General features: G+C 41.8%; 1 protein-coding gene across 1 annotated transcript in view; it reads right to left on the reverse strand.

The window, feature by feature from the left end:
* Positions 1-12046, reverse strand: part of lonp2 (lon peptidase 2, peroxisomal) — a 135059-nt gene that overhangs the window by 76173 nt on the left and 46840 nt on the right. Inside the window, exon 7 of the mRNA XM_070898045.1 lies at positions 8424-8682. Within this exon, the coding sequence (XP_070754146.1) occupies positions 8424-8682 (259 nt within the window). The remainder of the gene's footprint in view (positions 1-8423; positions 8683-12046) is intronic.

The following is a 12046-nucleotide window of genomic DNA, read 5'->3' on the forward strand; positions in this document are numbered from 1 at the left end:
GTTATTATTTAAATGGAGAATGATTGCAAAGTGCTGCAGAACAGCGGGACCTGGGGGTACTTGTGCATGAAACACAAAAGGTTAGTATGCAGGTATAGCAAGTGATCAGGAAGGCCAATGGAATCTTGGCCTTTATTGCAAAGGGGATGGAGTATAAAAGCTGGGAAGTCTTGCTACAGTTGTACAGGGTATTGGTGAGGCCACACCTGGAATACTGTGTGCAGTTTTGGTTTCCATATTTACGAAAGGATATACTTGCTTTGGAGGCAGTTCAGAGAAGGTTCACAAGGTTGATTGCAGAGATAAGGGGGTTGATTTATGAGGAAAGGTTGAGTAGGTTGGGCCGCAACTCATTGGAATTAAGAATGAGGGGTAATCTTATCGAAACGTGTAAGATTATGAGGGGGCTTGACAGGGTGGATACAGAGAGGATGTTTTCACTGATAGGGGAGACTAGAACTAGAGGGCATGATCTTAGAATAAGGGGCCGCCCATTTAAAACTAAGAGGAGAAATTTATTTTCTCAGAGGGTTATGAATCTGTGGAATTCGCTGCCTCAGACAGCTGTGGAAGCTGGGACATTGAATAAATTTAGGACAGAAATAGACAGTGTCTTAAAAAGTTAAGGGAATAAGGGGTTGTGGAGAACAGGCAGGGAAGTGGACCCGAGTCCATGATCAGATCAGCCATGATCGTGTTGAATGGCGGAACAGGCTCGAGGGGCCGTATGACCTACTCCTGTTCCTATTTCTTATGTTCTTATGTTCCTATGTTTAGCTCAGAGACAGAGCTAGCCAGAGAGAAATTTGATATTTTCTTTCAAAGCACATTAATTGAATTTTGAAAGTTTCTCAGGTAAGCACAAAGGCTTTATCATTTTCCAGCTTTGTTGTTGGAAAATGTAAATATTCTAATTAATCAAAGCTATGCTCGTGAGAAAGAGACATACACACAGGAAGCTTTCTGCATCCTAGTGAGAGTTAATTTTATTTTTCAAAACGGAAAATAAATAAAATTGAAGCCTTAAAAGAGACACACGCCAACACTTTCGCAGAAGAATATATCGTCACGGATTCTGTGGTAAGCAGCAAGCGAATGCCGCTAGCCGTTCATTACATTTACAATGGCCAACAGATCTTGTATGTTGTGGTGGTTAAAAATCCACAACAGCGAGGTGCTCTCTACAGGGGTTTGGGACCTGTGTAAACAGGACAAGCAACAACGTGTCTCTTTAACCAATCAGATTGAAGAATCCTTACTGAGACGCAGTCTGAACCAAGAAGTGTCAGTCAGAATAGTTAATTCAATGGTAAATCATGTATAGAAAACAAAATAAAGAGTGGGAAAGCAAGATGGGATTAAGAGTGAGATAAGAGACAGAAAGAAAAAGTTTTAAAAAATTTAATTTTTATAATTCTCCAACAATAATTAAAATCTGAAGGAGTGAGACTCCACAATTGTAAAAGTTAATTTTCAGTGCCATAGAGGTTTGGCAGAAATTAAGATTTATCAAACCATTAAAAATTCCCATTCACTTGAATGGACAAGCCCTAACTTTTTAAGGGGGCATTTATCACACAAGTGCCGCAACTTCACGCCCTTCCATGTATTTGAATTCAAAGTCTCTTGGCAAGATACCGGTATAGTGCACCTTTGTAGGAGCAAGGCAACTTGGACATCAACTTTCTGATTTCTGCATTTAACTGTGCTTGTGCGGTCGCCGGAAGTCTGCTGTCCGATTTACTCTTTAATAACGATGAGCGTCGCTGGCCTCACAGTTAATTTTACCGCAAAATCCAGGCCATTAGTTTTATATGGTATAATTTTTCTGTTTTTAGAAAACAGCACAATCTCTGACTTACTGATAACTGAATATGTTCAGAGCTGGATCATGCTTTTGGCTTTTAATGCCAAGAGACTTTGAATTCAAATACATGGAAGGGCGTGAAGTTGCGGTACTTGTGTGATAAATGCCCCCTTAAAAAGTTAGGGCTTGTCCATTCAAGTGTATGGGAATTTTTAATGGTTTGATAAATCTTAATTACAGAAAGAACAAACTTGCATTTATATAGCGCCTTTCATGACCTCAGGACGTTCCACAGCGTTTTACAGCCAATAAAGCACTTTTTGAAGTGTAGTCATTGTTGTAAGAATTATTTTCTGTTAACAAAATAACCTTCATTGATTGTTTATTATGCCATCTGAACCCCTCAAGTGAATTTCAGCTTTTTAGACAAACTATTCTATGTCTTTGCTCAGTCACATAACAGAAACAGTTTCCAGTGCTGGTTGTTAAGGGGAACTAAATTCAAGTGGTGAAGTCATTATTTTTATTACAGTGGGCACTTTTAAGAACTTTAAATATTTATTGGCTATTTCTGCTCCTCTGCCAAGACTACCTCAGCACTCATTTAAGCCACCCAGGTGCCAGACATGCTTTTTTCTTGCCAAGAATTATAGGTGAGTGATGCAATTGAACTCACACAGTTCTTACATAATAGGAAACAGCAGGGAAAAGATTGCTGAAAATAAAAGGCCTGTTTGTTCAATGGGTAAAATATGCTGTGTGATGCGCTTATGAACTGAGCAGGCCAGGAAAAGATGCAGATACAATTCCTGGTCCATATTGAATTAGCTGATCTCAGCTGGGGTAGCAGAAAGGCAAACAAAATTCCCATTCTTGCCTGTCAGCCAGTGGCCCATGCTGAAGTGTACATGTGAGAGTATTGTTTTCGGACAACATTGAGCTTAGCTGTGATGGGTCTGCCCCCTATGTGCCAAACATAGATATGAACTTAGATATGAAGACCACTTGAGGGTTGCTATCACCAGTGCAACCACACCTCAACATGTCACTGCTTTGAGTGGAAGAAAAGAAAATTAAGGTATGGAGAAGGTGAATTATGAAACAACAGGTCACTGCAGTCAGACATTTGTAATTGAAGGCATATCATAGAGTTAGGGTCAATTGCAGCAAGGTCCTCAACAATCGGTCTGGAGGTCCAAAGATCGCACTTGGAAATATAAAAGCTCAAGAATTCTTGTCTGAAATGCCTTGCTACATGCAGAAGGATCTCTTTACAGCCACTCAGTGGCATTCACCCAGAAGAGTCAGCGGGGGACCCGATTCATTTTGGTTCGGAGATCTCATCATAATGTGGTCCGCGACCTGTGAGCGCACACCCCAATAGGCAGCACACTGATCCTGAGGTGGGAAATCAGGCAGAGCAGCCAAATTAGAAGGATCGACTACAGCACCTTAAAAGGGAAGTGCGTAGGGAGTGAAAAGTACCATTTTAGAGCAGCAGCCAACACTTTTGCAGAACCCACAGTAGCAAGGACATTAAATATGGCTGAAAATCCACATGCAACTGCTGTAAAAATGCTCCATCTCCTGACTTGCACCACCCATTTTTGGTGCGCTGGAGCAAGAACTTTTGAGAATTAGGCGAGCAGAGATTAAAATGGCGTCAAGGATCCTAACAGCCCCAGATAAGCATATATTCATGAGGTTCACATCCGTTTCCAGTGGGAACTCTATCTACCTGGATTATTGATAAGTCACTGCATGTGGTACCACACTGTTTTTGAGCACAAGTGGGGACATGAAAATGGCCTATTATCGTTTTTATGTTAGGGTTTTCCAAAAGAGAACTGGTGCAAAATTGGGCTCGGTAGCACCCATTGTTTGAGTGCTACGGGTGCCTTTCGGTGACCAAAATGGTGTCTGCTGCGTGCGTGTGCACACTTCTGCCGTGAATCGTGCCGGACGCCATACTGGTGAAGGTGTCAGTGCGCATGCAGCTATTATCCGCCGGATGTATGCAGAGCACACAGATCATGACATCAATCAGCACACAATGCTGAATTGACACGAGCACTGCTATTTTTGAGTGCTACGCTCCAGCTGATGCCCTCTCTTAACCTCACCAAGCTGAACACGTGTTCAGCAGTTTGAAGGACCCCCCCCCCCATCACCGGCACTATTTAAAGGGTTTATCAACAACTTATAGGTTAGTTGCTGGTTGATTTCTTCTGGGTGTTGGTACAATTCTACAAGTGCTTGGTGCTTTCCATAGTAGTTTCAAGTCGCAAAAAGTCTAGAGAGTGGTGTCGCAGGTGCTGAAGTACATTTTTGCTGACTTCAAGGCTTCTGCACAAACCAGTTCCTCCTAGATGTGGGTGGCCTAGTAGGGCTCTCAGCAGGAGGAGATATCTAGAGTATCTTTAGGGAGCAGATCTGTTGGAGAACAGATTTCAGGAGTGCTGTGATGCCCTGGGAGCCCCTTTGCACACTGGTATTCAGAACTATGATAACAGCAGTCTGAGCTTCCGCCGAAGCACTCAAGACATAAGAACATAAGAAATAGGAGCAGGAGTAGGCCATACGGCCCCTCGAGCCTGCTCCGCCATTCAACACGATCATGGCTGATCCAATCATGGACTCAGGTCCACTTCCCTGCCCGCTCTCCATAACCGCTTATTCCCTTATCATTTGAATAAATTTAAGACAGAAATAGACAGTTTCTTAATGTCCCAGCTTCCACAGCTCTCTGAGACAGCGAATTCCACAGATCCACAAACCTCAGAAGAAATTTCTCCTCATCTCAGTTTTAAATGGGCGGCCCCTTATTCTAAGATTATGCCCTCTAGTTCTAGTCTCCCCTATCAGTGGAAACATCCTCTCTACATCCTCCTTGTCAAGCCACCTCATAATCTTACACGTTTCGATAAAATCAGCTCTCATTCTTCTGATATCCAATGAATAGAGGCCCAACCTACTCAAGATGTTAGGTGGATGTTGCTTGTGCTGCAATGGAAGCTGAGACATCGGCCATCAGACAGTGCATCATGGTTGGTTCCCCAAATGCTAGAAAGGATGGGCCCCAGATTCTGTGCAAAACCCTGTGCCGGACCCCTCCATGCTCCTTGACAGTGCACGCAAACTTTCTAGCAGGCCTCCCAATGCACCAAGCATTTTGTAGTGTATACCCATCAGCCTTCTTCTGTAGCTGGCCCATTGAACTCCTCATCTGAGTCCTCTGCAGCAGAACTCGTGTGCTATCTCTCCCTCTGGCGAGCTGTCACCTCCGCTATCCTTGCCTCCTGTCCTGCCTGCAGCGCACTTGTGTCTACTGTCTCACCATGTGCAGATCCCGTCTCTATGCTATCCTCCAAGATACACAGAGTCTGTATCTGAGCTGGTGGCTGCAAATGTGAAATAGAGTGATGGTGTGTGTTCATCATCACTGTCTTCTTGGTCTTCCTCCACTGCCTGGCCTTGTTGCAATTCTTGGGAATCTTAAAGGTAAAAGGCACAAGTGTAAGGTTGTGTTAAAGGGAGGGGGAAATGCAAGAGGTGCATGCTTACACCATCTACAGCTTGTAAGTTAGAAGAGATTGTGGGATGAGGGGGAAGTTGGATGCGAGAAGGAGGATTAGGTATGAGGATACCGTCATCTTCAATGGTTTCAGCCCCGCCATTGGCCACGGCCTCAGCAATGGCCATTCCAATAAGGGCCAGCACCATCTCCTCCATGGGGGTAAGGATTTTCAGGCCTGCTTGATCCCACCTGCTGTTTTCCTGCTCCGTCCATTTGTGCACCACCTTCTCCTGCAAGCGAAATGGAAGTGTGTCATTGAGTGTCATACAATCTGTTTGGGTGATGTAACTGCCATGGTTGAATAGCTGGCAATGTGTGCAAGCCATGAGATGTGGGTGTGAGGCTTGCAGCAATGCTAAATGTGTGAGAGTGCGGTGGAGCATATGAATGTTAGGTATAAGTCCTGATTGATAAGAGATTGTTGCTAGGTGAGTGATGGGGGTGCGGTGAATTGAGGAGTGGCTGAGGCTAGTGATGCAATTGGGGGAATGCTGCATTTGAGGATGTATTCACTGACCTTGAACACTCGCGTTACATCATTGAATTTCTTGCGACTGCATCCAGCTCCTCAGGGCTAGACATTTGGCATTGATCTCCACGACTATCTGCTCCCACTCCCTTTTGACTGTGTGTCTGGAAGGCCTCCTGTGGATATAGGACATCTCTCATCCTATCCACCTCCTCCACAAAAACTTCCAATGCAGCATTGGAAAAACTTCCATGTTGTGCCATTCTTCAGTTTCTCAGATCAGATTCACTTCCTGCATGACCCCCGGCACCTGCTCCAGCCAAAATGTACCTCCCCTTTCAGAGGTGCGGACTAGCTTTACGAAGTGCTAGGGAGTTATGATTTTGGACCCCCTGCTGATGTGCACTCGCTGCACGCAGAAATCATGCTAATGAGCAGGGAGCACGAAGATGGCACCAACAGCAGGCGTGGATTAATCGCACATTGCAATCCCCGCCCCCATTTTCGGGGACTATCCAATTTAGCCCCCACTGTATCTACTATAACATGACATTAAGCAGTCAAGGAATCAAGTTGCGCTGACACAACTATTGCTGCGAACAGAAAGCAAGAGTGGGATTTAAACATTTATTTTTATATCGAAAGATATATTTTTTAAATTCAAAAACACACTGATACAAGGCATAAACTATTAAATCCACACAATTGCCTTGTACCCAAGAGTAACAATTAGAATATGAAGTGACTTACGCATGCACATAAAATAACAAATACAAGCAGGAGGATTTTCCCTTGCTGAAAGCTATGTTTTTTTTTCTTTTGTAGGTTACTACAGTTGTATTCCCTGTTGGGGACCTACATATTGCCACAATACAATCACAACTATTTCCTGATATGCTCTGGGAATGATCATTTTAAAATTGGTCACTGATGCCAAAACTACAACCTGCTAGAGACTGCCAAAACAACACACATCATATGGTTGAACTACTGCAACATTGTATTTAGGCCAATTAAGAATATAAAATTTAGTAAATTACAATTCTATGTTTGGATAAGATGTCTGCTTGGATCAGGTGAGCATTGATCAGATCAGCTGTTCTTCATTTGGCAGTGCCAACTCTAACAGGACCATGATGGAGTGTTCAGGAATTAAGTGTCACTTTTAACTAAATACCATTTTACTAATAAGTCAAGAAGCAAATACAAAAGTAAAAGGTTGTATCAAAACACTGCAGCTGATGGAATACTATTTGCAGTAGTTGTCAATACAATCTGCAGTAGCTCAGCGCATATTATTTGCTGCTTCGTTCAGAATTGCTTTTGTGTTTGTAATCCTAGTACACTGAAATCTTGATTATCCAAGTTCCCATTTTCTACGTTTTGGCCTATGCACGAGAATTTATGCAGGAGTTGCGAGACTGGCTGATTGTACTGGAGGGAGCAGAGAGAGGGAGAACACTGACTAGCTATTCAGAGGAGCAGTAGAGCCCCATATATATGAGTCTCCTTCTATTTTGTTAGTTTTCCAATCTTTTATTGAATTATTTATGAGCTGACAAAAGTATTGAAAAAAAGAGTAAGGAGAACCATGTGTAAAAGAGATCAGAAAGCAAATGCAGCAATTTGGAGGATCACTGAAGGAAAAAGACTTGTGTAACGGGATCGCTGACAGAAAGACTGAACAGCTGTTCGAGAAGCGATGAGTTTGTTGTATATGGGTTTTCTTATAATTCCATTTCTTTTCTTTTCAGATCTTTTGTAAGATCTGCTGTGTTCAGACCAAGAATCAAACTGGGGCTTTTCCTGGCCTGCATGCCACAGTACTTTACCACAAGTGCACTTACCTCTGTGCCATGTGATTAAAATTGTCTCTTTTTTAAAGTGGAAAAGCATTGTTATAATTGTCCAATTACTTAACGGAACCATAGAGACTAGGAAGGGTCGCAGATCTAATCCTCACTCTGTTAGATGATCCCACCCAAGTGCTCCAACTGGCCTTAGCTATCCTAGGTTAGGGAAGGCAAAAATCAGTCAGGATTTGACCTTCTGATCACTACCCAATGACCTTTGATGGACGTGTGCATGTGCAGATATTGGGTAAGGACAGAATTGGGCTCAGCTGTGATGCTCCCACCCCAGGGCAAGGCATTCATATAATAGTCACCTGGACAAGGTACCAGAGGCTGGTTAGTGTTTGTGAAACTATACTCTAGTAAGAGGTCAACATTATTAGGAGGTGTGGGAACAAAATTGGAGAGAAAAATAGTTAGACATTTATCAAGTGTTATTACAATGCTATCTCTTGCTAAAGAATAATTTGTCTGTCTTCTTGCCATCTTTTTAGGACCAGTTGTTAGAGGTAAATTAAAATAAAGGGATCCAAATAGAACACAAAATGTATAAAAAGAAACAGTAAAGTATCTTACCGTCTTAATGTCATAGAATATGAATGACTAATTATTCTATGAATCAGGATTTCACTAAATGGGTTCACAGATGTACAAGTCCAAGTCTCTAAATATTACTTTTACACAAGGAAGCACTCATAAATAGCTATTGTATAATACCTGTGACCACGAATGTCAGACTGATCACATACACCACCCAATGCTATCCTGTAAAACTCCCTGCCGAGGGTCTTTGCTATTGATCTGCCCACGCTGGTCTTGCCCACACCAGGAGGTCCCACAAAGCAGAGGATAGGTCCTTTCAGGTTGTTTTTAAGTTGTCTAACTGCAAGGTACTCCAACACCCTCTGTTTGAGCTTCTGCATTGCGTAATGGTCACTGTCAAGTAAAACTCTTGCAGCACGAAGATCTAGGCGATCTGGAAACCAATCATAAATCATAAATGCCAATCAACACAGAACATGTTATCATGTAATTCAACATATCGAATTATATTCCATTTATTTGCATTACCAGGAGAACTACTGCCCTGAAAAAAAACTGTCAAAGCAAGTAACACTAAAGAGAAGATTTAAAGTCCTTTCTCAAAGTTAACTACATTCTCAAAGTGAGGCATGGACATGTGTATTAGTATGAATGGTGTATTTAATATAATGTCCCTGGAATGTCTAGGTAAATTTTAGTCCAACCAAAACAATTAGAAACTTCTTAAAACCCAAGGCTAATGTCATTACACATCACTAACAGCATTTTTAAAAATCAAATTAGCAATATTCTCCCTTCCTGAAGGTGCCATCGGTTTCAGGGATTTGATTCTCCAAGAATCAGTCATTAGCTGATAACTTACCCACGTGACCATCTTCACAGATGAGCCCTACATTGAGAGAATTGGCAGACTATTTTGGGGAGCAGCACATCAAGCCCAATTCCGTCCTCGTGAGGTGTCCACACGTATGCATGTTACAGCAGGGGTCACTGGATAGTGATCATAAGTGAAATCCCTGATTTTTTCCAGCGGAAACCAACTATAGAACACATACTACCACCTTGGCTGTGACCATCTAAGTCAGCACAGATTGGGAACTGAAAGTGGAAACCAGTTGGTTTGTATATCTCAGTTACATTCTGCCTTAACAAGGTTAGCCATTCGGAGAGTTTACCAGACATATTAAACCACAAAATGCTGATTACAGTCTTGAATGTCTGGATTTGTGGAAGCATTTTATTTATTGCAGTAATGTCATTTCTGAATTGGTGATTCTGTATCTAAATGAACCACACTGCCCACGCACCGATCACTGCTTTAAAGACTGACTGAGTAAATTGACTATATTTAATGAAAATTACTGTTATCAAACAAGTTTAGTGACTACATATCATAATAAGAAAAAATGATTTTTGTTATTATTTTCTTGAAATTTCCAAACTCTTTAATTTACAAATGAGGTTATATGTGCACAAGTCACTGAAGGCAGCAGGGCAGATTGAGAAAGCGGTTAAAAAAAGGATACAGGATCCTTGGCTTCATAAATAGAGGATAGAGTACAAATGCAAGGAAGTTATGATGAACCTTTATAAAACACTGGTTCGGCTTCAACTGGAGTAGTGTGTCCAATTCTGGGCACAGCACTTTAGGAAGGTTGTGAAGGCCTTAGAGAGGAAAAGATTTACGAGAATCATTTCAAGGATGAGGACTTCAGTTACTTGGATAGACTGGAGAAGCTGGGATTGTTCTCCTTAGAGCGGAGAAGGTTGCGAGGAGATTTGATAGAGATGTTCAAAATCATGAGGGGTCTAAACAGAGTGGATTGAGAGAAACTGTTCTCATTGGCAAAAGGGTCGAGAACCAGAGGACCCAGATTTAAAGGTGATTGGCAGAAGAATCAAAGTCGACATGAGGAAAAACTTTTTTACGCAGCGATTGGTCAGGATCTGGAATTCACTGCTTGAAAGGGTGGTGGAGGCAGATTCAATTGTGGCTTTCAAAAGGGAATTGGAGAAGTACCTGAAGGAACAAAATTTGCAGGGCTATTGGGGCAGGACTGGGGGAGTGGGACTAGCTGAAGTGCTCTTGTAGAGAGCTGGGACAGGCTTGATGGGCCAAATGGCCTCCTTCTGTGCTGTAACCGTTCTATGATTCTATGAAAACCTAATTTTGCTTTCAATCAATTTTCCAAGGCTTTGTAAAGGAATACAGTAGCTGGCAAACAACTGATCAAAGCCAGCCTAGTACATCATATTTCCAGGTGTATTCGGTTATGTCCAGGACTTTGGTAATGATGATAGTCAACTTATCAGCAACTATACTACCCTTCCCTTCAGTTCCCTGGCAAAGCTAGGATGGTTTCTCCACCTAATATCATGAACCAGTTTTGCTAGCCTTTTTATGCTGATGTAAGGTAGTTTTGATACTTGTTGATACTAAACTGGTCGCATCATTTGGGAATAAAAAGAAAAAAAATACAGCAAATTTGAAACAAAAACAACAATGCTAGAAATACACAACAAGTCAGTCAGCACGTGTAAAGGGAAAAGACAAGTTAACATTTTGAGCGCACGAACCTTCTTCAGAACTTTATTAAGCCCCGGAATAAACAGAAAAGAGAAGAAAAAGAGGTGGTGTTGGTGGGGGAAAGAGAAATAACATACTCCATTCAGATAGGAAGTTAACGGGTTGAAAGATCTGCAAAGAGCTTAAGAAATAAGTAGGAAACCGATAGATATTATAAATGATTATCTAGCAAGGGAAAAGACATAGAAGAATAAGAGAATGTGAAAGTAGTTAAAGCCAGTAAAGTGCAGAAATTTTAAAACAGGCAATGGGAATTATTGATGACTTGCCACCCATAGACATTATAATGTAGAGCAACAACGAACTGCAGCTTTTCAGTCCATTACACAAATACAGACTTCCAGCACACATAATTTCATGTCAGCTCCCCCATTATCCATCAACAATCAAACAGCTGCAGCCACTTAATAAATTACATTCCAGCAAATATGAATGCAACAACATCAATCTAGTGTGAAAACTGCACAATCTGTATGAATATATCAAGTGTTTCACGAGACCCCAACTACTACAATCAGCACTTTTCCACGATGTATTTATAGCGAATCCCCCAGGGTGGCTTAAAGGGATTGCTTGAATCATAAATGATTTTTATGAGAAGCTTTATATAAGCTTAACCCTTTTAATTCTGAATGACTTGCAACTTGTTTAATAAAGCAGGAACCTGTTAGTACAAAAGGTTATCCAGCGAGACAGTCCAGGGACTTGAGCACATAAATCTAAGCTGACACATTAGTGCAGTGCTGCACTGTCGGAGGTGCCATCTTTCAGAGGAAACATTAAACCGAGGCCCCGTCTGCTCGCTCAAGTGGATGTAAAAGGTCCCAAGGCACTATTTCGAAGAAGAGCAGGGGAGTTATCCCAGGTGTCCTGGCCAATATTTATCCCTCAGTATCACTTGCTGTTTGTGGGCGATTGCTGTGCGCAGACTAGCTGCCGCGTTTCCTATATTACAACAGTGACTACACTCCAAAAGTACTTCATTGGCTGTAAACAGCTTTGAGACAGCAGGTCGTCATGAAAGGCATTATATAAATGCAAATCTTTCTTTCTTCTTTAAGACTGAACTAAAGAATATGCAAATAGCTAAGATGACGAAAATAGTTGGAAAAGTATATCCCAATCTCAAGAGTTACATGTAGAAAGGCACAAAAATTAAAAGGGGGCAATGAGAGAGAGGGTGACGGGGCAATGAGAGAGAGGGTGACGG

This window comes from Pristiophorus japonicus, chromosome 13 (assembly GCF_044704955.1).
Source record: "Pristiophorus japonicus isolate sPriJap1 chromosome 13, sPriJap1.hap1, whole genome shotgun sequence".
Taxonomy (NCBI): domain Eukaryota; kingdom Metazoa; phylum Chordata; class Chondrichthyes; family Pristiophoridae; genus Pristiophorus; species Pristiophorus japonicus.